The sequence below is a fragment of the Chelonia mydas genome, chromosome 8 (assembly GCF_015237465.2).
Source record: "Chelonia mydas isolate rCheMyd1 chromosome 8, rCheMyd1.pri.v2, whole genome shotgun sequence".
Classification (NCBI taxonomy): Eukaryota; Metazoa; Chordata; order Testudines; family Cheloniidae; genus Chelonia; species Chelonia mydas.
Window position 1 is genome coordinate 30,140,356 of NC_057854.1, and position 24,438 is coordinate 30,164,793.

Below are 24,438 nucleotides of genomic sequence, written 5' to 3' on the forward strand. Positions count from 1 at the left end.
CATTAAGATGTATGCCTGAGGCAGCATAGCAGCTTAATCAACATAATGTAATACTGTCCCCTAGGCCTGTACAAGATGTCCTTCCTATGACTGCTCTCTTGATACATTGATACAAATAAGTTAGGTATTACACTCCAGATGTTGTTAGTTACCACCTTTATTCTTGTACCTGGTAGTTGGAACAAAATATCCTTCTCCAATATTCTGTCATTCCCTTTATCTTTACAAGAGGTCAGTGCATTCCTGTACCGTTTCTTAGGAATGTGTTTATGTAGTTACTTGAGAATGCTGTGTATCTCTGTACCATTCTCTTAGGTCAGGAATGTGCTTACTTGGTTAGCTGATGCTCAGTATTACTATTTTAGTAAGGCCTACCCTAATTCACGGCCTTCGGTTCATTCTGTTAATTGTGTCTGGGGCTCCGGCAATATTTACAATATCAGTTGCTTCACTAATGTGTTTTTAAGTTGGAGAAGCTGAAAGCAGACCTAGATGAAACCCGACTAAGTGAGAAACAACTAAAGCACAAAGTGGAACATCAAAAGGCAGTCATTAATGCCAAATCAGAAGAATTGCACATGATGTCTGAACGTGTACATGAAACGATGTCTTCAGAAGTGTTAAATCTCCAGATTGAACTAACAGAACTTGAAAGTGTGAAGGTATGTGACTAATACTTTATCAGTGTAAGTTCATGGTATGAACATTCTATTTGAAGACAAATGTCTACCTCTAGTCTCCTCCTGTACTAACACAGTTTTAGAAGGTTATGTACAGTATTCTGCATCTTGTGAATAAACTGGCATACTAATATGGTTCTTCCAAAAGCTAGTAATGATGGCCGGGGCAAAACTTTTTACCTTTGTATGATTGGCACTGGAGGGTGAGAGCCGCCTTTTTTGAGTAGGCGATGCTGGAAAAGTTGGACTGATGCCAGAGTACCTAACTACTACATAGAAAATACAAGTAAAATTATTTTGCTGCTACTTGTTTTTGGGACAGGCCAGTGTTGAAGAGAAGATGAATGAATTGCAATACAGCAAAGAGCAACTAGAACTTGCAAACAGCAACCTACACAACCAGTTGGAACACCTTCAGGGAGAAAAAGAAGAGAGAGAAAAAGAAATAGTTTCTTACTGCAATGCATTAGAGGTACTGTGCCTATAGTTTTAAGTGCCATAATCTCAAAATACTACTTTTCATACATAGCTGGTAATGAGAATCAAAATGTGAGGGGTTTATTCACAATTGCTAGATTGTTAATGATGCAGCACTTCCCACAAGTACCTTTTTTATTTATCTAGATTTAAAGACTTGCGTCTAAGGGATCTTCTGAGCAAAGCAGATATTTCTATGTATGATTGTTTTGTATAGTGTTAATCTAGGATACCAAATATTTTCAATGAAAATTAATGGGAGAGATGTCTACATCTCCTATATACCTTTTAAAAACTTCAATCATATATTGATACTGGCTTTTTCCGTAGTTTATACAATCATCTGAGGGGTTATTGAGTTGTGTCCATAAACTTTTGAGACAACAGCTGCTGGGAAGTGGCTTTTCGCTTCGTCTTTGAGCTCCAAGAGTTTGAAATTGACTTCCTATCCAAGGACACACGAGTGGCATTTCCGTTGTTGTATTCATTTGTGGGGCTTCTGGGAGGGTATGCTGATTCCTTCTTTCCTTCTTTCGCTGAGGACCATGGCCCATTGAGATGACAAAGGTGGGGGCTGGGGAAAAACAGTTGAAAGATATAGTGCAAATTGTCAGTCCTTTTGGCCATTTGTTGTTCACTTGAGTGCAAAGTTTCATAGTTTTAGGTGACCAGCCACTCCTAGATCATCTTACAATGATGTCCTTGATGGTTTTTTATCACTTGCGTCTTGCCAGAAGATATCTACCACTTTGTTTTAGGATATGGACCTTAAGACTGCAATCTGCACCTTTATCATGAGGAGAAATCACTGTGCCCCTTCACCCTATTATCTACATTTTTATTTTCTCCCTACAATTACCAGGCCATATCAGTCACTTGATTTCTTTCTATATTGTCTCAGGGTGTCTGTGCACAACTCACAGCAGTTCAAAGGTGGTGTTTTAAACTGATGAAACAGCTTGTGTGGACATTTGTTTGTTTTGAGTTGCTTATATGCAAGTTGCTTAGATTCCTAATACTTTAAACAGTTACAATGGCTAATCAGCTATTGTTTAAGAGCTGCTGAGAGATTTGACAGCGGACATTGTGCTGGTAACTTGCTGAGCTTGGATCTGTACTAAAACATGCAGTCAGTGAGAATAGAGGGTGTAACTACAGTATTGTGACCAGCTGAATCTGGGGACTTTTTTCAAGAAATTTTCTGTCCTTAATTGTGTAAAGTAAGAATCTTTTTATCCTTTGTTCTGAATATCAAGCTACAGGGTAGAGCTACATCATCTTGTTCTAAATACTGTAGATCTAGGTCAATAACTAAGTTATACAGTGCCTGCTGAGATACCCAATTCATTGGGAAGCATGCAACTATTACTCAATATTTTGCTTGGAACAAAAAAGATGTTTCAGCTGTAGCAATTAGAAATTTTGAATGAGTATACTTTGCAATAAATACTTAACAGCCTTCCCTTCCCAAAAGCTTCCCTCCCAGCCCACAGAGCTAGGACTTCGGCAGTGGCTCGCCATTGGCTGGGGATGCAGGGGCTCCAGTCCCTTATCTCCTGCATGGTCCCTTGGCATGGGCAGGTTTCCAGAGCTGCAGTCCTAAAGGAGGTGCTGAGATGTGCTCAGCAGCAGCCTCAGGCAGGTTTGTAAAGTTACAGGTAGAGAAGGCACATCCTAGTACTTCCATTCCTAGCTGCAGCCCCACAAACCTTTCTGCAGCTGAGGCATGGGTGTATGGGTTACTTCCCCATGCTGTTTCCTGGAGGAAGGGAGTTAATTATTCAACCTGGCTTGGGGACCGCTCAAGTGAGGAGGGGTATTGGTGCAAACACCTTGATTGTGGGAGTAGCTTACTAGAGGTCTCCGGGAGCCTGAAAGATTGCCTGCCTGCCTGTCTCCGGCTGGCTACTACACAAGTACTGTAGGAGTAATCTAGTACCACTTGGGGCTTCAGCCAGTCATGAGTCATTTTGAACATGGGAAGCTACTACTCACTTTTTCCCTCTGTAATCCCATGAAAGTATAGCTTAGTGGGGAGTGGAATCCCTGTGTGTTTCAGATCTGGTCAGAGACCATCTGAAGTGCTCCTTGCACTTTAATATGGAGCTAACCTATGGAACAACAGAGGGGTGGAGAGACACCCCTTCCTGCCCTTCTGACTAAGCCCCATTCCCTGGAAGAGTGAAGATTCTTGGGCTCAAAGCCAGACAGGAACAGTTCCCACAACACTGCAGCCTGAAGAAGGGCTTCACATGATTATCATGCTTCTCTGCATGTCCCGATAGACTCACTACCCTGCCTCATGTGGAAGCTTGGTAGAGAGCACTGAAAGTTGGTTTCCTCTCACACGAGCATAAGATTTTTTCAGGTCAGTTGTATAGTCTCCAGCACAATGGTTTCTTGATGTTGCCTTCAGGATGGTTGGCTGGAATTCTATGACCAGCTATCATAGAAAATTGGTACCAGCCCTAGCAATATTGTTTTGGCAGGCACAGTGGACTCCTCCTGGTGTCAAGATTAACTGGAATGATGCTAAACAAGCCTGTGGCTGAATTTGTATTTCCCATTATTTCAGAAAGAGGGAGGCATTGAAATTAATTCCACTATATGAGGATCACATTGCTCTTGCAGTGAGGAAGAGGTTATAATAGCTCTAGAAACCTATAGAAAGCCAGTTTTGTTTTTTTTTTCTACAGTTCCTGGGAAATAACTTTCTCATGACTTTTACATTATTGTGGCCCCTTTGGAAGGTGGTAATGAATGAGGATTCCTAGAAGTCTGAAGATATAACTCAAACAGATAGAGTACGCACTCAGATTGTACCCTGCTCATCATTCCATCCAAAATGCCAGGTCTTTAGGGCCTCCAGTTGCTGTAGGGAAGGTGTTTAAAATCCTTCAGTTTGCACGCTTGGCAAATGGGCGACTATTTACAGAGAAGGAAAAGGTCCCTAGTGATGTGAGGAAGGTGTATGTGGAAGATTTAGTGAGTAGGTTTCCATTCCACTGCAGAAGCATCCTCTAGTGGGAAAGTACCACACTGGTTCTTAATTTTTTAAATTACAGAGCTCAGGCTTTATAGGGGGCATACCCATTTCTAGTTTTTTTTCTACTATACTTTCAATTCTGCTGCTTCTTCCTGCCCCATTGCTTGTGTTTCTTACTCTATGTGCTTACTACCTCCCAGTAGTGTTTGAATGAGGAGAGAAACTGATGTAGAAGGCAAAATTAATCACCTGATACCTTTCTGCTGGCCTCTTCTCTCATTGTATACACCGTGGTAGCCTGAAAAACTGGAGTACAGTTTATAACAAACTGATTGTTTTCCTCTAAAGGGAGAATTAGACATACATGCCTTAATGACAGTTATATCAAAGTACTTGTCTTATTGCTAATAATCAATTGCTGGAGTATTTTTACAGTTTTGGAAGAACTCTTCCAATGGTTTGAGCTGAATGGTAAAGCTCCAGCAAAAACAGTGAGGCACTTAGCTCATGTCTTGAAAACATTTCTCTATAGTTCTGACCTGTAATATAAACAGACACTGTACTGACTGTTTTTCTGGCTTTAATCTAGAAAGCTCGTGAAGCTAACCAGGCACTCCAAGGTCAGCTGGATCATGCACTGCTTCAGGCTTTGGACCCTACCAGTAAAGGCAATTCTCTGTTTGCAGAGGTATGTTATGCCACAATTATTGCAGAATGTGTTCATTGGAAAGAGCTATAAATACTTCAATCACTATAAACTTGTACCTTCAGTTACACACTAAATGCTGATGTATTTGTGTTTCCAGAGGCATCAAATGTGACACTCTACAAAGACTAACGTAGATGTTGAGCTGTTTGTGGGGACTGAGTAGTAGACATTTGTTACTAGTCTCTAAAGTGGTGTGGGAGTTAAGTGTGGTAGCAACATTAATAAAACTGAATTGGACCACTTTGGAAAAACTTGAGGGTTGGTGGTGTAATTTTGGCTACTATACTAAGCTAAATGAAAACCATAAGTTGGGAAGGAATATTCAGCTGGATGCTCTTATCTAATGTATTTGGGGAGTTAACTGATGGGGCTGTGTCTGACCTCCTGTAGGAGCCTGCCTGTGTTTGGCTTAGTAGTTGAGACATACAAGTACCGGATAATCCAATCGTATGAAGGGGATCATATCTTCTTACTTGGCATTTAAGAGAGTACCATGTTGTAGTTCTGTTCCAACTTCTCTCTGTAAATTAGTGTAACTGTCATGAGACCTTTTTTTAGGTATATAAAAATTTCATGACAACTTGCACTAATGTCACTAGGCAAATCTATGTGTACCGTACTACTAAGGGATCTTAGGAGTTACTTTACTTGTGTAGCTGTAGCACAAGGGGCTAAAATCTCTATTGCAATCCATTGACCTTGCTCCTGGTAGTAAGGCAATATCTATTCATTCTAGATGCCTTAGAAGTACATGAAGTGTGTTGTTGGAGAAGTCACACTTCCAGAAGTGTCACTGGTGATGACTGTAACCTCATGTTCTTACCTTAACATCTTAAAAATTAGCATCCAATTGACCATCATTATGATTTCCATAGTAATAATGTGTTAACAATGTTCTATAGGTGGAGGACCGTAGGGCAGAAATGGAACGTCAGCTGATCAGTGTGAAAGTAAAATATCAATCACTACAAAAACAGCATGCATTCACTAGAGAACAATTGCAAAGAATGAAGGTATGACCATTATTGTAATACTCCAGGGTTTCCTTGGGGTCTGACAAGACACTGCTTGAGAAAACGGTTTAGGAATTTGATTCTACGGACTATAGGTAAAAAACGTACAAGTAGTCTTCATACAAAAATAACAAACAGAATATGTCTGAGGATTTCGTCCATGTTCAGTTTAGTATCACATGAAGACTTAATTTATTGTTAAGGATATTTTATTGGTAACTTAAGAATTATTATCAGTCATCCCAAGAAATCAAACGTTAGACTAAAGCTACTTCATTGTAGTAGCTGTTTTGTTCTGTTGTCAGTCGTTCAATACAGATTTTGAAAGCATGCAAAATAATTATTCTATTTTTGTCCTTGTTTCACCCCCAATACTCATTTGTTGTCCTTTTGCATTAATGTTGGAATCTATTTGTACTCTAATAAGCATTTACTTCTGTGCCTTATTAGAGATTGGCAATAACGTTGGCTACCTATGCATTGCAGGTCAGGCCAAGAACTAAGCATGTTTTTGCTTTGTTTTTCCTCTGATCCTGCTGCTTTTACTGTCTATTGCTTTCTTGTTCTGCTGATCTGTCATCCCTGTCCCAATACTCAACTCAGTCATACAATTCACAAGACCTTTTCTCAAACGTTGAGTACTTTATTAATTTTAACTGACAAGCAAATTAGGATACTATCACATCTAAACATCAAATATTGTGCACCCTCCTGAGTTAGAGCATAGTTGTCCCATCTTGCAGGAAAAACTCTAGGGGAAAGTTGTCCATAAGAAACTCTGAAGACCGCCTGGAAGCCAGCATTTGTGCACTATCTTAAGGTGAAGGGGCCAATTTTGATTTGGGAAAGAGTGGGACTGGATGCACAGAAAGTACTCAACTACCATGTAGGGGGGACGATGATTATGGGTGGGATAGGGACTTCCAACCTTACACTTCCTCCACAGTATTACCTGGATGCAGAAATAAGCTTAAAACAATCCTTTTCCAAAAGATAAAAGACTAGGAAAAGAATTATTGTAGAACTTCTGCATACTTAAGATAAGCATCTGGTGCATATATGCACCCAGTTGAACAGCTGAGATGAAATTTCTTGCTCTGCATTCCCAGCAAATGTTTGAGCAACTAAAATGGCTAGCCAACCTTCAAAAAGACTTTCTGATACTTCACCATAATAAATATTAGTTTTGATTTTTGACTGATTTTGCATTTTGGACACCTAATGTATGAATTTTTCATTTCCCACCAAAGATGAGTAAAAAGCAAAAAATGAAATTCTAAATGTAAATATGAAAGGTAAGAATAGTGACTGTCTCAGTTCCCGTGTTTTAAAATGTGATCATTTTCCCCCGCTTGTTGTGCTACTTACCAATATTTGAAATGACTTTTCTGGCAAGCATTGCTTCTGCCAAGGTGGTTTTCTTTATTTCCTTGTCCCTTAGCCGTGTTCGTTCTTCTTCCTTATCAGTTTCCTTTCTACGCCACTCTGCCTTGTAATGTTCTCCAGTTCTTGCCTAACTCTACTATGTCTAACAGTCCTCAGTTGGATTATCATCGGCTAGCCCTGGAAGAGGAAATCCATATTGTCACTACATGCTTTGGGAGCATCCTTCACTGTGTGGATACCCACTGTTGCCACCCTCTTTCCCTTCCCCACATAAATTCCAAATGTATTAAGGACTAGCCTGTTCCTGTGGGTCCAGTCTCTGAGTGTAGTGGAAAGTTGTTGATTTCCATAACTTTATCACATCTGAAATACTGCTTTCCACAGCTAATTCCTTCCCTTCCTCAGACTGGCAGCCAGCATGGGGAGCAGTAGTAGGGGCAATAGAATCTGACAGTGCAGACCGGCTCTACTCTAAAATGAGTGGAGTAAGTGTGAAATGAGCTTTCTGCTTGCTGGGAAGAGTAAGGGTAGCATCTCTCAGGAAAGAGGAGTTGGGAGAGATGGTATTGGGTGGATTAGGAGGAGGGTGAAGGAGTAGGAAGAAGCAGAAACTTACCAGCTCCTGTCTGTTACAAATCTTAAGGATGAATATACTTGACCTCAGGGACTTCCAGGGTTAATGCACTTCATTTATCCATCTGTATTTTACTTCTGGTAATGTACATGCTTTGGATATAGTCTTCATTCCTATCACTTTTATACCGTCTCATTCAATATTAACTGTGTATTAGGTTGTTAAAGCTGTTTTTACTAAACCAGTGAAATGTAATTCATAATGCCTTTGCTATAGCATTACTTTCAGCCTGTGCTCTTACATAGAGGATATACACTGCTATTCTATGTTGCTTAATTGCATGTTGCTTCTCTTTTACTTCGTGTACACACATTAGACATATAAATTAAACTGGAGTCTTTGGGATGTGGAGGACAGACCTTCTGACTTTATAGGTCATGTCGTGAAGATATTTTTGGATGGTGCAGATGTTAATTTAATAAAATAACACAACAAAAGACTTCAGATGAAAGCTTTGCTTGTTTTTATTTTTTGTGAATGATACTTTGAAAATCACTTCAAAAGCAAGTCAGTTGAATCGATGGTCTTGAATCCACATTTAAGTGTTCTCTCTGTTTGGCTACAGCTGAAATCAATCTTTTAATTATTCATGTGCCTTATAATAGAAATGGGTTTGGTGGATATTAATATTTGTTTGAACATGTGGCATGTAAATGGAATTTTATTTGACGGTTGACTGCTCTGGCTAAATGACTACAAAAAGGCATCTTCTTGGATCTGCTCCCTGTGTGTACTAGAATGATTCCTTTCTTTAGAATCAAACACTTTTTTTTTACTGCTTTGTTTTTGTTTAGCCATACAAAACAAGCATCTTGTAGCTTTCTTGTGTATAACCAACACAATTGTACATGAAATTTTAGCTGGGCTTACAGAGGAGTTTGTAACTAGGCTTGGAGAACGTCACTAGGTAATGCCCAATAAGGACAGCTATGACTTGAAAACCAGCCCAGGTTGAGTTGGATAGATGAGCAAGTATTAAAAATCCATCTTTATTGTATAAGAGCATAACTTAATGCCATTTATGTACTTGTAGGAGTTGAAAAGTATTTAAAGTATTGCAGTGAATGTCAGCTGCTGAGTTAGGACTGCAGTCCCCTAAGTTTCCTGGGTAAGGATATGGGTTCCGAAAGGTTTTTCTTTGAGTCTTAACATTGGTATGGTTTTTGCTTGATGTTTAGCTACAAATGGCTACGCTGCTGCAGATGAAAGGTTCTCAGGCAGAACTTGAGCAGCTAGAACGCTTGCAGTCAATGTTAGAACAAAAGAATGGTGAAATAGAAGATCTTCTAATGAAAGTGAGGCAACTGGAGAAATTTAAGGTACGTATTTTACAAACTAAACCTGTGAAGTTGAACTCTTGTAATGTGGAACAAATAAGTTCTTCAGAATATGAGAGGAGGCTTTTAGCATAAACTCTTTATTTGTAATTCCATATAATCTCAACACTGCTCACAACTCTTATTTAGGTTGGTAACAGTCTCCGTTTTACAACTATTATGTGCATCTTTTAAGTCCTAAAGAGTGCCACAACTCTAATTTTTATTCTTGTATTTTAAGGCCAGAGGGACCATTCTATCACTTAGTCTGACCACTTACATATCACAGACTACCATTAAATTTCACCCGGTTTCATATGTATTGAGCACAATAATATGTATGGCTAAAGGATATCTTTCAGAAAGGCTTCTAGTCTTGACTTGAAGAAATAGAGTATCTGCTACTACTTATTAGCTTTTTCAAATAGCTAATTACTCTCGTTGTTTAAAAATGTCTGTCTTCTAATTTGAATATGTCTGATTTTAGCTTCCAATTATTTGATTCTTGTTATCCCTTTTTCACTAAATTGGAGCCTTTTTGTACCCTATATCTTTCTCCCCATGAAGGTATTTGTACACTGAATCAAGTCATTCTCAATCTTTTTTGATAAGCTAAACAGAGCTTTATAAGTCATTGACTGTGAAGCATTTTCTCTGGCCCTCAAGTAACTTTTGTAGCTCTTCTCAGCACCCTCTCTAATTTAAAAAAAAAAAAAATTTGGATACCAGAACTGGATGCAATATTCCATTGTCTCAGCAGTGCTGTATACAGAGGTAAAATCTCCTCTTCTCCCCTTCACTTGCCACTTTAAAATAAATGTATTTTGCTTTGTAAAGGCTAGCTGGTCACTGGTATTCAGTGGTGCGTGTGAGAGAGAGAGAGAGAGAGAGAGAACGAACTTCAAAGGGCTAGACCAGGGGTAGGCAACCTATGGCACGCGTGTCAAAGGTGGCACACAAGCTGATTTTCAGTGGCATTCACACTGCCCAGGTCCTGGCCACCGGTCTGGGCAGCTCTGCATTTTAATTTAATTTTAAATAAAGCTTCTTAAACATTTTAAAAACCTTATTTACTTTACATACAACAATAGTTTAGTTATATATTACAGAATTATAAAAAGAGACCTTCTAAAACTTTAAAATGTATTACTGGCACGCAAAACCTTAAATTAGAGTGAATAAATGAAGACTCTGCACACCACTTCTGAAAGGTTGCTGACCCCTGGGCTAGACTAAGGTCAGACCTGCTGGGATAAATGCACTGGTTTACAGGACAGCTGGAAGCCTAAATACCCAATCTGGAGGGGCAAGGATGCAGGTCCCTGCTTTGAAAAGGGTGAGGCCTAAGAAGCTTGAGACATTGGCGGATGCCCTCACAGAGTTCAAGAAGGAGATCCAAGGGGCAATTGATACCGTGACTGTCTCAGTTCTGGTATCAACAAGGAGACTTTTTAATTCTGTTTTTTACTGATAATCTACAGAATGGTTGGGTAGTTTATGCTATGCTGGAAAAGGAGGGGTAACTTTTTAATCAAGGCTTTTTGTGTACCTTTGAGACAGGAGGATCTTTTTCAGTTCTGGCTGCTTCTCTAAGACAAAATTTTGGATGAAAATGCTCAAATGAAATGAGGCTCTTGCTACCTCAAGTTTAAATCCCTTTATAAAGACTACCTAGCAAGTAGCTTTTTCTGCAGCAGTTGTATTAAAATTTTGATGGAACAGTGAAAACTGTAAGAATAGAACTAATGCACTTCTGAAAAAGCCACTAGTTGACAATTTTTTAAACTCTTCCCTTGCATCAGAATTTATATGAGAACATGGAAGAATCAAAACCTTCTAGTAGCAGTTCAAGAGGTGGAGAATTTGGAGATGGCTATTATACAGATCTGCTTCAAATGAAACTTGAGAACTCCAAGTAAGAGTGTGGGGGTTTAGAGCCTAGAAATAGAATTTAGGTATTGTTTTAATGTTTAAAAAAATACTTGTAATCTACATCAACTCAGAGCTGTCTTGCACTCTGCCATTTCTTGGTTTGTTCACATATATTCTGTTCTCGGTGCACATGGACCCCAGGTGCTCAAGATTGTAATCTTTAGGTCATCAGTATCCTGCGTGTACCAGTAGCACAAAAGACAGAGTGGCCCTAGCTGCCCCTCGGTTATTTCTCACCACCTGTGACTGAGATGGAGCTCCTTGGTGCCCGTGATTTTTACACATGCTTTTTTAAAATTACAGTTAGCTGTGTGCATATTAGTTTTGAGTACAGTCAGTTAGGGTACCAGCCTGTTTGGTAAATTCTGATAATTTTATTATTTGGAAGTTTTAACTTGCTTATTTTGTTTTAATTTGTTAATTCTCCTCCCCAGTACCAGGACTTGGGAATGATCTATCTTAAGTCTTCTGGCTTTAAGTATTGCCCCTTTTGCCAGGCAGCAGTTCCAGAAAATGATGGATACATGAGATGTCTGTTCTGTCTGGGGCATCCCATATCCCCGACAAATGTGCTCTGGTACAGTCTTGAGATTTGGAGTTAACTGCTGCTAGTACAGAGGCCAGGGCATTGGATCACCTCAGCATAGTGCTTCAACATTGGAACTAGCCTCATTGGTCTTTCCCCACTCTGAACTCTAGGGTACAGATCTGGGGACCTGCATGAAAGACCCCCTAAGTTTATTCTTACCAGCTTAGGTTAAAACTTCCCCAAGGTACAAACTTTTTACCTTTTGTCCTTGAACCTTTATGCTGCCACCACCAAAGTGTCTAACAAAAATAACAGGGGAAGTGCCCACTTGGAAACGTCTCCCTCCTCCCCCAAAATATCCCCCCAAGCACTACACCCCCTTTCCTGGGGAAGGCTTGATTAAAAATCCTCACCAATTTGCATAGGTGACCCGAACCCTTGGATCTTAAGAACAATGAAAAAGCAATCAGGTTCTTAGAAGAAGAATTTTAATGAAAGAAAAAGTAAAAGAATCACCTCTGTAAAATCAGGATGGTAAATACCTTACAGGGTAATCAGACTCAAAACATAGGGAATCCCTCCAGGCAAAACCTTAAGTTACAAAAAGACACAAAAACAGGAATATACATTCCATTCTGCACAACTTATTTTATTAGCCATTTAAACAAAACAGAATCTAACGCAAATCTAACTAGATTGCTTACTAACTCTTTACAGGAGTTCTGACCTGCATCCCTGCTCTGGTCCCGGCAAAAACATCACACAGACAGAGAGGTCCCTTTGTTTCTCCCCCGCCCTCCTCCCTCCAGCTTTGAAAGTATCTTGTCTCACTGGTCATTTTGGTCAGGTGCCAGCGAGGTTATCTTAGTATCTTAACCCTTTACAGGTGAAAGGGTTTTTCCTCTGGCCAGGAGGGATTTAAAGGTGTTTACCCTTCCCTTTATATTTATGACAACTACTCTAGGGTTTCTTAGTTTTTATTGTCTTGGATTTTAGTTCTAGAGGTCCTTGGATTTACTTTCATCCTTAGCTGTATATAAATTAATGCCATTGCCACCCCCAGTCTAAGGTTACATGTTACTCTTATTTCAAATTGAAGAGAAAATTCTGTATCTAAAATATTATTGGGAACTTCCTTCTGGTTTGAAGCCCAGGTTTCATCATACAGAATAACAGTAGTGTGCTCTTCTACTAAAATGACCCAATTTGGTACTGTATGCAGAGGAGCAAAGCCTCGGCTTCAGTGGAGCTATGACAATTTAGATCAGCAAGAGATCTGTCCCCCAGTCTTCAGTATTTAGCTCAAATGGACTACTCCCCCTCCAAACATTGAAAGTACAGGCTGTGAAGTTGAAAACAAAACTAAATCTTATTTGTCCATGCACAGGTTGTGATTTGGGAGGGAGGGTTCTCTGATTAAATTTGTATTGTATAATTTTCACTACGGTGTTAGATAACTGTTTAAGTAGCTTGTGTTCTCCATTAATTAAACTATTATTCCTATTCTAAAAATGAAGAGACTTCAAAATTCAACTTTGGGTTGGGATTTTTCAAAGCTCCCTAGAGGAGCTTCCAATTGCAGTTAATTGTTCTAAGAGGATCTGAGCAACCAAATACTTTAGCTTTGAAAGCTCACTGTAAATTGTTACCTAATTTGACTCTTGTGAATTTCAAACTGGTCAATTCCTTTTCCTTCCCAGTAAGGAGACCGAAACTTTGAGAAACGAACTGTCCTTACAGAGGATGAAAGCTTTGTATGAGAGCCAGAGGGTTCTGGAGGTAGAAAGGAAGCTTTTTGCCAATGAGAGGCACCTGCAGGTTTGCCAAAGTGAGAACATGAACTTGCGAGTTATGCTGGACGAGCTGAAAATGAAGTATGAACCTGAAGGTAATTTTTTCTGATCACTAATACAGTTGAACAAAATAAATACTTGAGCCTCTTTTGCTATAACTAGGTTTTTGTTGAGGCATTAGTTTTCAACCAACTAAAAAGACGTCTTCAACCTGACCATAAACACTCTACTTAAACAAGTGACTGTAAACCATCCTGCTGTCTTGTAAGTTGCTGAACAGCAGTGATTTTTAAAACATTGCTTTATTGAAATGAATATACTGAACTAGTATACTGACTTTTAATTTCACAAGTCTGAAATCTGTGTGCGTGTATATATAGTTATACATGTGCTATAGAATTCTGAAACTAAAACATGGAAATTCACAGCAAATAGTGAATGGAACTTTTGAAGCAGGATGGAAACTCTGGATGCTAACATTTTTTACCGGTCAAAGACACTTGGCCTGCACATTACTTTGTGGAGATCTCTGAAGAAGCTCAGAGTTGTTTTTGAAAGTGAGGGTTGACCATGTAACTTTCTCCTTCGTTAGAGAGAATCTGCCACAGCCATGGGTACAAAGCAGGGACTTAGCACTCTAACCTTGCCTATTATTATCCTAGCTTTTAAAGGCAAATTTTGTGTTGGAGTCCACCCTTTCCTACCCTTTAGAGCCCAAGCTCCAGCCTGAGCCACAGTTTCAAAGGGCTGTCTATGCAGCTATTTTTAGAGCGCTAGCCTGAGCCAGAGTCTGTTGACCCAGAATGGGAGGCTCACTGCCATGGACTGTATAGACATCCACTGAGTACGAAATCTTTTGTGGTGCTGGTTACTGAATGGGTTTACCTGTTGAACTCCTTCCTTTCTATATGTCCCTCCTCTTCTACGCAATATGGCATAGTTGGCAAACAAAACATTTCTCCTCCACTAGAAAATGGTGGTCAGGTTGAATCTCTCTTGAACTCACAAAATCTTGCCAGAAAAGAGCACATGCTGGTTCAGTCTGACAAGACTGCCATGTCCATGCTTGTTCATACTCTAAGCCTTGACTTTTTTCCCATCATAGCTCAAACTGGGGAGAAGTCAGAATGTCACAGTAGTTCCTTTATTATGAGTGAATTCTTCCAGAGTCTGCCTCCCTGAGAAACCTGTTGGGTGCTACTGTGTGGCCACTACAAAGCTTGTGGATGCAGCTAATTGTTTAGCTGACATTTAATCCTACAGTGGAGATTTGAAGGAGTCCCGGAGTCCACAAAGAGGTCAGCTATCTCAGATACTGGCAGAAAGAGAAGTGCAAGCTCGGATCTCTGCCAGTCCGAGACACTATCTCTAAAAAGGAAGCATTGGTAACATTTTTTGGTTTCTGTTGCCTGCAAGAATGTTTTATAGCCAAAATGGCTTTTTAGTAACTGTTGTCTTGTTTCAGCAGTGGAGCAAAGCCTAGTTTGGTGTCAGTGAAAACTGTTGTGATTATTTCTAAATTTTCCATTAGCTGCAAGCTGCCGGGTATGCTGATCACTGTATAATCCTCATTTTTTTTCTTTTAGTTGTCTTGGGACAATTGCAATCTTCCTTTGAATTTCTTGGAGCAGATGAGATGTGTACACTGAAAGATTAGATTAGAGGGCAGGGTGGGAGTGCTGCACCATTGTGACCATGTGGGGAGGATCAAAAATTGTTTTGAAAAGAACAGAACAATTTTTCTGCTGAAGCATTTCAACGATGTGAATCCTGAGATTGCATCTCCAGAAAGTTTACTAGAATCTGAGTTGCGATAAAAATATTTGAAGCATTTTTCATACCAGCTGTAACCAAGTGCCTTGTAAAATTACAGCTCACTGACTGAAAACAGATATTATGCAAGTTCTTTCCTTATATGGCTAATACATTAAAGCTTTCAATCAATCTTTCAGGCAGTGAGAAACTGAGGCATATGCAAGAAAGATGCTTTCAGGTGACAGTAGTTGAGAAAATGTGGAAAACACAAGAAGTCTGGGAACTACTGAGAATCTTCATACCAATAGTGGTAAAAGGATGCAAGGGGCCGTAAGAACAAATTGCTAGATGAGTTAAGCAGGTGGCAGCGAATCCTTGACTGTCTTAAAAATTCCCTGGCTTCCAGGTCCCTTCAAAGTAGAAAAGTTTTTAAGATAGAGTGATGTGGTCACGCTTCTTCATAACGATTGGAAGAAAAAATAAAAATTAGCATTTTTGAAAGTTAGGTGTTGGAAAGCCCTAGGGTAGGGGAGGTCATACTTGCCCACCTAGAGATGAAACTATGGCCCACATGAAGAATACTGCAAAAATAATAGGCAGATATGTAGTGAAACAAATGTGGAAGAAGTCCATGGTCGTGAAGAAAGGAAACTAAAGTTAGGAAATGGAGTACTGTGTGAGGTAGCTCCTTCTGCCTAAAAGAAGCACTTGCCTTTCATTTGAGCAATATGTCATCAGTAAGTTTTAGCTACTAGGATAGCAGCCCAAAATGTCAGAAGAATCAGAACACACAAAAGGAGGTGTGTGCAGTTAGGTATATCTGCTTAAAAGGGGTTGGTGAAAATTTTAAAATAGAGGTGAGAGAAGGAAAGCGGAGGTACCAGTTAAGTTTTTGAATTTAAGTCTTTTGGGACACTTAGATGTATGTTACTAAAAAGTCACTGTCTGATAGTTCCATCAGCATGGAGGCAGTTAAACATCTTGGGATGGTCTGTATTAAACAAATTGTCACCTAAATAGGTTCAATGCTATCTTGCTGGTTTCAGTAATTGTATGAACACGTAAGTTTATTTCAATTACCAACATGTATGTTTGTATACAAACATAACTATCATTCTTCTCTAGAATTAATTAAAATCCCTAAAAGCATAAAAAGGAGGGAGAAGATTCCAGTGGACATGACTGCTGAACCTGTAGATAGCAAAAATGCTACAGTAGAGGAAACTCCTCACTTTTCATCTCAAAATAAGGAAGAAAGAAAGATATGTTCCAAGAACTTGGAGCCAAGTGATGCCCCTCAAAGAAAATATGTACTTGTGCCAGCGCCAACGAACTTCACGCCTCTTCCAGCAACACAGCTAAAGGCTGAACCTGAGAAGGACAGGAAAAGAGTTAAAATCAAAGAAGATAACACCAAAGGTTCAAGTGAAAGAAATGGAAATAACTCTCTAACTCCAGTTGCCTGCAGGTCAGTGTCATCTTGTGTGTATGCTTATGGCAATCAGCGCAGACCTGCATCTGTTTTTTTTCGCTGCATGAACTTTGCTATCCACTTCTTTATCTATTTTCTCAGTGTTGCATGCAGTGTAATTCCTCAGTTCCGGCTGCCTACACTCAACTTTTCAAAATCCTTTAAAAAGGCTAAAATGATTGCTAATGAAAATGACTCTTAGAATCATGAACCTGGATCTTGGGAAAAACTGATTTTTAAGGTTTACTGTTGTTCAAAATATCAGTGTTTTGATTTGTATATCTTTAACTTAACCATGATAAATCAAACTTCATTTGCAGAGGCTTCAATATGAGGCTTCTTTTCATGGTCTGTTTGAGGCTGCCATACAAAACTAACCATGGCAGGGCTTTAGGGATTGCATTCCAGGAGTCGTTTGAAAACTCAAGACTTAAAATAATACATAACCTAAAATTTGCACTTCACAAAAAAAATGATTACCAGTAGCTTTCAAATGACTTTTTATTATTCAAGATCATGTTTTAATGGATTATGTAATAACTTTTTGTTTTGAAAACTAATATTTGTCAAAATTACTAAAACTTTCACCGTTTTATTCAAAATTTAAGTAATGATTGATAGAGACCTAGCACTATGTACAGAGGTCCAACGATTTTGTCTTTGTAAAAGGAATGCTACTTTCTGTTTTCTGTTCAAGTTAATATTCTCATGTGGGAGCATGTGTGGGTACACAGAAATCATGTGAAGGCTAATATTATTCCTTTGAGCTCTTATGACAGGTCAAAAAGTTTATGTAAGTAAAACTAGAGAGAGCCAACATTTTCTGATATTTCAGGTCAGGCTCTGCACACAATAGAGTGTAGCCATGTTGAGAAGATTGCTGAGTGAAACCATTCTGGAAGGAGGGTGGAATAGAATGTTGAGTGGGGGAAAAAAAGAACACTTTTTAAAGGAAATTTAGCATTTTCCATGAAGTGTCCAGCTGCCTGACTGCTTTTCTCTTTACCATGTTCTTGCCTCAGTCTTTCAACTTAGTATTGCATATAGCTCCCCGTGGGGCAAGATAGTTTGCCAGAAAATAATTGCTGCAGGAATGTGAGCCACTCCCTTTAATGCTGACTCTGTCTCCTTTATAGTCCCCCTCAGAAACTTCGCTTTTTTCCCCTCCTCTCTTGTTTCTGAAATATTTTTTTTTCTTAGGCTTCTATTTAGCGTTGTTCATGGTACAGCATAATGCTTTATATTGGAACCATATATATTACAATCAAACATAATACAAACTGTTTCCAAAGCATATGGAAATTAGATACAGAACTATGCTGAATGAATGTTATGGTTGTGAGGTCAAAGTTAGGAAATGCTAGAAGTAAAGATTCCTGTGCAACCTCTTTATTGCTTCCTTGTATGGATATAATTAGAGGCAATTAAAATGGCGCGATCACAATATTTTTTTGCAAAACTCAAGTCTCATTCACTGCACTTCATAACTACCCTGTTTTATATTTACACTATTTAGAGAAGCTTTAAATATAAGTTCAGAAAAGATCTGATGAATAATAGGAGGATATACTGAGAAAGCACAATGGGTTGTAAGATTGCATCATCACTGCGTTGGAAGAACTTGCTGGTTCCATTTTAATTAGTAGGTTACATGGACTGGGGGTAGTAAGGCTTTGCATGATGAAGAGGCTGTGGCTTGGGAAGTGGGATTACTGGAGGCATTACATATATGCAGAAGCATGGAAAAGGGCTTGGGTGAGAAGAAAATCAAGGCAGCCTCAAGTCTGTCATGAGAAGAACAGAGGGGAATATGGCAAGACAAAATCAGATATTGGTCAGGGAAGAGAAGAGGGACTTAAATGCTAGAAGATGATGCTTAGTATTGGCATTAGTTACTAGAGTACCTTTTTAATGGGTGACAGTGGGCTTACTAACAAACTAAATTGTGACAAGTGTCTGTTTCAACGCATGTGGAAAAGGTCGCAAAGGTTCAGTTAAGTGCACATACAACTTGTAAGAAATATAAGGAACGCAAAGGTAATTATTGGATTCTCCTTCTGGCGTGTGTGGTATAATTCAGATATTGAATGTTTTGGTTTGGGGGGCACAATTTGTGAGCTTCCAATGTAGTTAGAGTAGAATCTCTCCCCTCCCAAACAGTCTTATGAGCTTATTGTCCAACTGATTTTAAGTAAATTAGTCACAAATACTGACTCCCACATCCCTTATCTAGGAGAAAGGTGAAGAGGAATGAGCAGGAATGTCAAAAATTGGGAAGGCCTGAGAGGGCCAAATTGGTTATAATGGCTTTTCGAGTTTCGGGCCTCCATTGGGGCCATCTTGCCTTATCTAGAAGGGAAGGAAGCACTTAAAGCTGGATATGAAAGAGGTGCCCAGGTATGACTAACTGATGAAGCAACATCAGCAGGCTTTGGAGAAAGTAACATTAATAGTTCATGGGTTAATGGAAGGCAGTTAAAATGTGTAGCATTTCTGAGGGTGAAAAGGTGGATTAGAGAAGTCAGCTGTGGGTTTGAAGGGAGGAGGAAGCCAAGTAGGAAAGTGTGTCTGACAAATGGAGGGTTTGGGGAGTAAAGGAGGGTGGTGGGTGAATGAAGACTAAATAAAATCAAGCAAAATTTTTAATCTATGGGAATAATTTTTATTTCTCCTGCACCACTTTATGTTGGTCTAGATAGCACATAGATATGTAGAAAAGAAAAATTAAAACTCTAAGGCTTTTGGTCTCTATAGAAATGTTGGTTTGTTCTCCTTGGTTTTCTTTTCCCAGGAAGAGGAAAGTGTTCTGACTCAACCATTCTAATTTCATTTAACTCTTCCTTTTGGATTATCCTGATTGTGCCCCCTAGTGCAGACTCATTAGAGAACAGCAAGGCTTTCATTCCTGTTTGGCAAAGTTCTGTAAGCCTGTTTAGCTCCATTGAAGCCTGTTTAAATCATGATCCCCAGAGGGAAGAGCAACTGCTTTACTCAGTGTCCATTCTTTGAAATTTGTGATGTTCCATCTTGAAGTTTAAATTGACTTTTTCCTGAAATATCTTTCTGTGTAGGAACCAGATTGCATGGTATTTGGCAATACACAGTCCTTCATTCTCTTATTAGTTATCACTCCTCAGCTCTCTTCCATAAACTTGTTGTTTGTTTCATGATATACTATAATGGGGGTTGGCAGAAGAAATAATGTGAAGGAGAAAGGAAGTTTACTTAGCAATAACCAGAGTCAAGTTCACTTAATATACCCAATGGATACTTGCTGTACCATCCTCCTTTTACTTCATTAGGGTTGAGAAGCACAGATGATGGTTAGGTAGAGAGGGTTTGTATATCTGACTTGACAGTTGCCTTTCTGTCAGTTGGCTTAATATATTTTGGTTTAGGTGAAAAGCTTAATTACCTGATAAGGTAGGTAGGGGTGTGTGGGAGGGTGTGTGTATGTGTAAGTAATACCTCAGTCAGACAAGATGCAAGATGATGTTTGCTTCAAAGTAGAAATAGTCTTAACAGAACTCTTGATTTGGGTAATTGGTACAGTAACATGTTGCAGCTTGAAACTTGCAGACATACGTGGTGACTTATTATTAGGGCCCTACCAGATTCACAGCCATGAAAAAGTGTCAAGGACCGTGAAATCTGGTCTTCCCCTACCATAAAGTCTGGGCTTTTTTGTGTGCTTTTATTCTATGCAGATTTCACAGGGGAGACGAGTGTTTCTCAAATTGGGGGTCCTGACCCATAAGGGAGTTGCATGAGGGTCACAAGGTTATTTTAGGGGGGGTCGCAGTATTGCCACCCTTACTTCTGTGCTACATTCAGATCTGGGCAACTGGAGAGCATCAGCTGTTAGCCAGGCACCCAGCTCTGAAGTACCATACCATCCTTACTTCTGCGCTGCTGCCTTCAGAGCTGGGCAACCAGAGGGTGGTGGCTGCTGACTGAGGGCCCAGCTCTGCAGGCAGCAGTGCAGAAGTAAGGGTAGCGATGCCATACCATGCCATGCTTGCTTCTTCGCCGCTACTGGTGGCGGCTCTGCCTTCGGAGCTGGGCTCCTGGCCAGCAGCTGCTGCTCTCCAGCTGCCCGGCTCTGAAGCCAGCGCCACCAGCCGCAGCAGCACAGAAGTAAGAGTAGCAGTACTACAACCTCCCCTACAATAACCTTGTGACACCCTCCCCCCCCCCCCCATTCTTTATGGCTCGAACTCCTAAAATTACAACACCGTGAAATTTCAGATTTAAATAGCTGAAATCACAAAATTTACAATTTTTAAAATCTTATCACTGTGAAATTGATAGGGCCCTATTTATTATTTGTGGACGCAGTTATCCAATACTGGGCCTATCTTGTAAAAGTTTCTGGTAATGTTTCACCAGAATTTGTAATGTAAGCATACTGGATTTTAATTGGCTTTCTGTGTGTTTTAGCCTTCAACCAATTTTTTGTCAGAAAACTCAGCCATTTTATGTGTGCGCGTGTGTGTGCATGTGTGTGCGCACGTGTGTGTAAGAAAGCTTGGATTATGTGTGGAGTCAAACAAAAGCTCAGGCATAGGTTAACTGTTTATTTTTAATCAACTACTGTTCATCTGTTTGTTTACACGGTAGAAACTACTGGCTAAATATCATTATCGAGAGATAACGAGCAGAGTAGCACACTTTCAAATCTCTGTCAGAGGGGCTCTTTTCTTGTACACTTTAAACTGCCTAAGGGACTTACAGGTAGTGGTCCAGAGGGCATCAAGGGAAGGATGGGTGGGGGAGCCATCAAGCAGAGGGAGCACTAGCAAGAAGATACTTGGCAAGCAAAGCTCCAAGTGCTACAGGAACATAATTGCTTTTTTAGATGAAGCTCATCAATCTCGCTGGACAACAGACTCCTTACCAACCATGAAGTTTGCAAGATGGTTCTTAGAGTATATGTTGCTATGAGTGCATCCACCTTGGTACCATAGTACGTGCATACGCCTGTGCGCTCTTGATTGGAGACTGGAAAGTAGTGCTTATGGGCCTGTGCCTGCACAGAACAACATCTTGTGGTCCAAATAAGAAGATATCGGCAGGCACAAGCCAGCCACCACTCAGTTCCTGCTCAGCCGCCTACAGCTTGAGAGAAAGTCTTTGCTGTTAGCTGTTTCAGCTTCTTGCCTTTTTCACCTTTTGGAAGTCTTTATTCATTATTGTTTGTTTCCCAGTTATTTACTTAGTTCTTTTTTTGTGTGCTTCTGAAGAGGGATTTTTCCTCTCATACTTCTGGACCTTTGTGCCAGAGCATAATTTATGCCTAACACACCTGTGTTTAAGTCCTACCACAGGTCTTTCCCCTGCAGTGATGGACATTTAAAGTAGCCTGTGGTGTTTGAGGGACTCCCATATCCCCTCAAAATGCAAGGTCTGTCTGGGATGTAAGGGTAGGTCCAAAAAAGACGGGGAGGCTAGACTAAAAGTCCTCCTAATGGAATGTTCCCCAGGTCCGGAGAGAATCCTCTCCTTCCCCGTTACATTGACCTAAAAATTGCAGGCTGCTTTTATCACTGGTCCAGCTTTGTCTGTGACCGTGGACCTGAAGACCTCATAGAAGAAGCAGCACATATCCCTAATCTTGGTGCTGCAGGTCAGCCCACAAATAACTGTGAACACTTGCCTTCAGCTCTTGGGTCACGTCTGCCTCTAAGTTCATGACTCCCTACATGAGACTACACCTCAGATGTCCCTAGACATGGTTAAGAACAGTATATACCCCAAACAGATACAACTGCTCCAAATCGGCCTCTAAAAGGTGTTGGATTGCCTTACATGGAGGAAGAACCCACAAAGGGTCTGTGGGAATCCCATTGTTAGGGGGCTTATTCCTTCACCCACTTACTTCCCTGGTCCTTCTCCCATGAACAGAGAGCAACAATACCTGAAGTCCAAAGGTGCAAACAATTCGATGTTTATTGGGGTGAACTTTCAGCAAGCATGATTTCAGTTTCCTTTCTTAGTATTTTTCTTTTTAGCTTTGACACCACAGAGCCTTACACCTGTGTCCCTGTTCCCATTTTTGCCCTTAGCCAAACATTATTCCAATTTCCTTACCCCCATTCCCTGTTCCCATTTCCCCCCTTTAGCAAAACATGATTGCAATTTCCTTACCCTTATTTTTTGTTCCCATTTTTCCTTTTTAGCAAAACATGATTCCAATTTCCGCACCCCCATTCCCTGTTCCCATCCCCCCACCCACACACCCACTCACTTCCTCATTGACTGCAGACTATATAGTAAAACTTGAGTTTTGCTTAGCTATACCTTAACCAATCATTTTTCTGAAATTTAACTAACCAATCCTAACATATTGTAACATAATTATGTAACCAATTATATTCCACCACCTTAATTAGTTTACACCCAGCAAAATAAATTATACAGCAAACAAAAACAATCACAAAACCAAACAAAAATTATACAGACAAACAATAGCAAAGTGAAAACTATAATAACAAAACAATACAGACGTGAGGATTTCACATCCCAGCTATTAATAAGTGAGTTCTTGCCAGACAGGATGCTATCAAACTAAGTTTCCTTTTACATTTTCGAGGCACTTCCCTTTCTCTGGAGGTAATAGGAATACAATCCTGTCCTGATAGTGCCTAACAGCCCAATAGCACCTTATTTCAATGTGACTAGTTTGGAATGTGAGGATGTAACTGTTCGCTTCCTAGCTTATGGCTGCCTCTGCTGCTTAGCCAAAGGCCTTAGCCTAAGAACAGGGCCTCAGACTGTCACAGTAAGAGAAGGCCCTTACACCAGCAGACAGTGATTTTGATTCTTTCTTTTATACCTCTAGAACTAGCCAAATAATAAGAATACACCTAAATTCTTAAAGTACAGGCCTTTGCAAACAGGCCTGAATATCTATATCCTAACACCCATTCTCACAACAGACACCTGTCTGTTCGGATAGGGAGCTCAGTTGCAGGGAAATACAGTTCAGGGCAAATGATCTCTGCAAGAATTGACACTTGACATCAACAGTTCGATATGCTTGCCAAAATTTTCTCCACAACCTACAAGGCCACTTGGTCAGAGTAGTGCTTGACAAGAGGGAGGTGATGTATTACATCGTCCACCAAGGCAGAGCAAGATCCCAGTCCTTATGTGCAGAGTTGCTATGATTCTAGAACTGGTGTATTTCCTGTTGAGTAGACTTATAAGTGGTCTATCTACCTGTCCTTCAGATTACGATCACTGACTCCCTGAGCAGACACTTCTGGCAAGACCACAAATGACAGCTCAAAGATGGTCATTTGCAGCATCTGCCAGACCTGAGGTCTACCACAAATAGATCTCTTTGCCACCCTGAATGACTCCAAAAGTCACCTGTTTTGCTCTGGGGGAGATGCGCTGATAACTCCATAGCCTCATGCCCTGCTTTTATACTTAACTGCCGAGACAGTCCTCAAGACTGTTCTCAAACTATGCACGGAAAGAGTGAGAGCTATTCTCATAGCACCAGCCTGGCCAAGATAGATGTGGCACTTAAACCTCATCCATTTTTAGGAGGTGGCACCCTTATAACTTCCTACCACAGAGGACCTATTGACACAGAACTCGGGGTCCTTTATCCACTCAAGCCCTTTCTCTCCGATTCTCAACGCGTGGCTCATGAATGACTCTTGACCATGGAATTGACCTGTTCGGAGGCAGTTCAGTCAGTTCTTTTGGCCAGTAGAAAACCCTGTACCTGCAAGACTTACCTCCAG

The 24,438-nt window shown here is 40.1% G+C and overlaps 1 protein-coding gene across 7 annotated transcripts in view; it reads left to right on the plus strand.

Annotated features, from left to right (window-relative positions):
- SPDL1 (spindle apparatus coiled-coil protein 1) overlaps positions 1-24,438 on the plus strand; it is a 49,511-nt gene that overhangs the window by 16,050 nt on the left and 9,023 nt on the right. For 3 of the 7 annotated variants that reach the window (XM_037907268.2, XM_043520881.1, XM_043520882.1), the window contains exons 4-11: positions 468-662; positions 1,003-1,152; positions 4,733-4,831; positions 5,755-5,865; positions 9,064-9,204; positions 11,004-11,116; positions 13,363-13,550; positions 16,336-16,678. In XM_037907268.2, coding sequence (XP_037763196.2) covers positions 468-662; positions 1,003-1,152; positions 4,733-4,831; positions 5,755-5,865; positions 9,064-9,204; positions 11,004-11,116; positions 13,363-13,550; positions 16,336-16,678 — 1,340 coding nt within the window. Of the gene's footprint in view, positions 1-467; positions 663-1,002; positions 1,153-4,732; positions 4,832-5,754; positions 5,866-9,063; positions 9,205-11,003; positions 11,117-13,362; positions 13,551-16,335; positions 19,274-24,438 lie in introns of those variants that run through there. The other 4 variants (XM_037907266.2, XM_037907265.2, XM_037907267.2 and 1 more) reach the window with 2 other exon arrangements.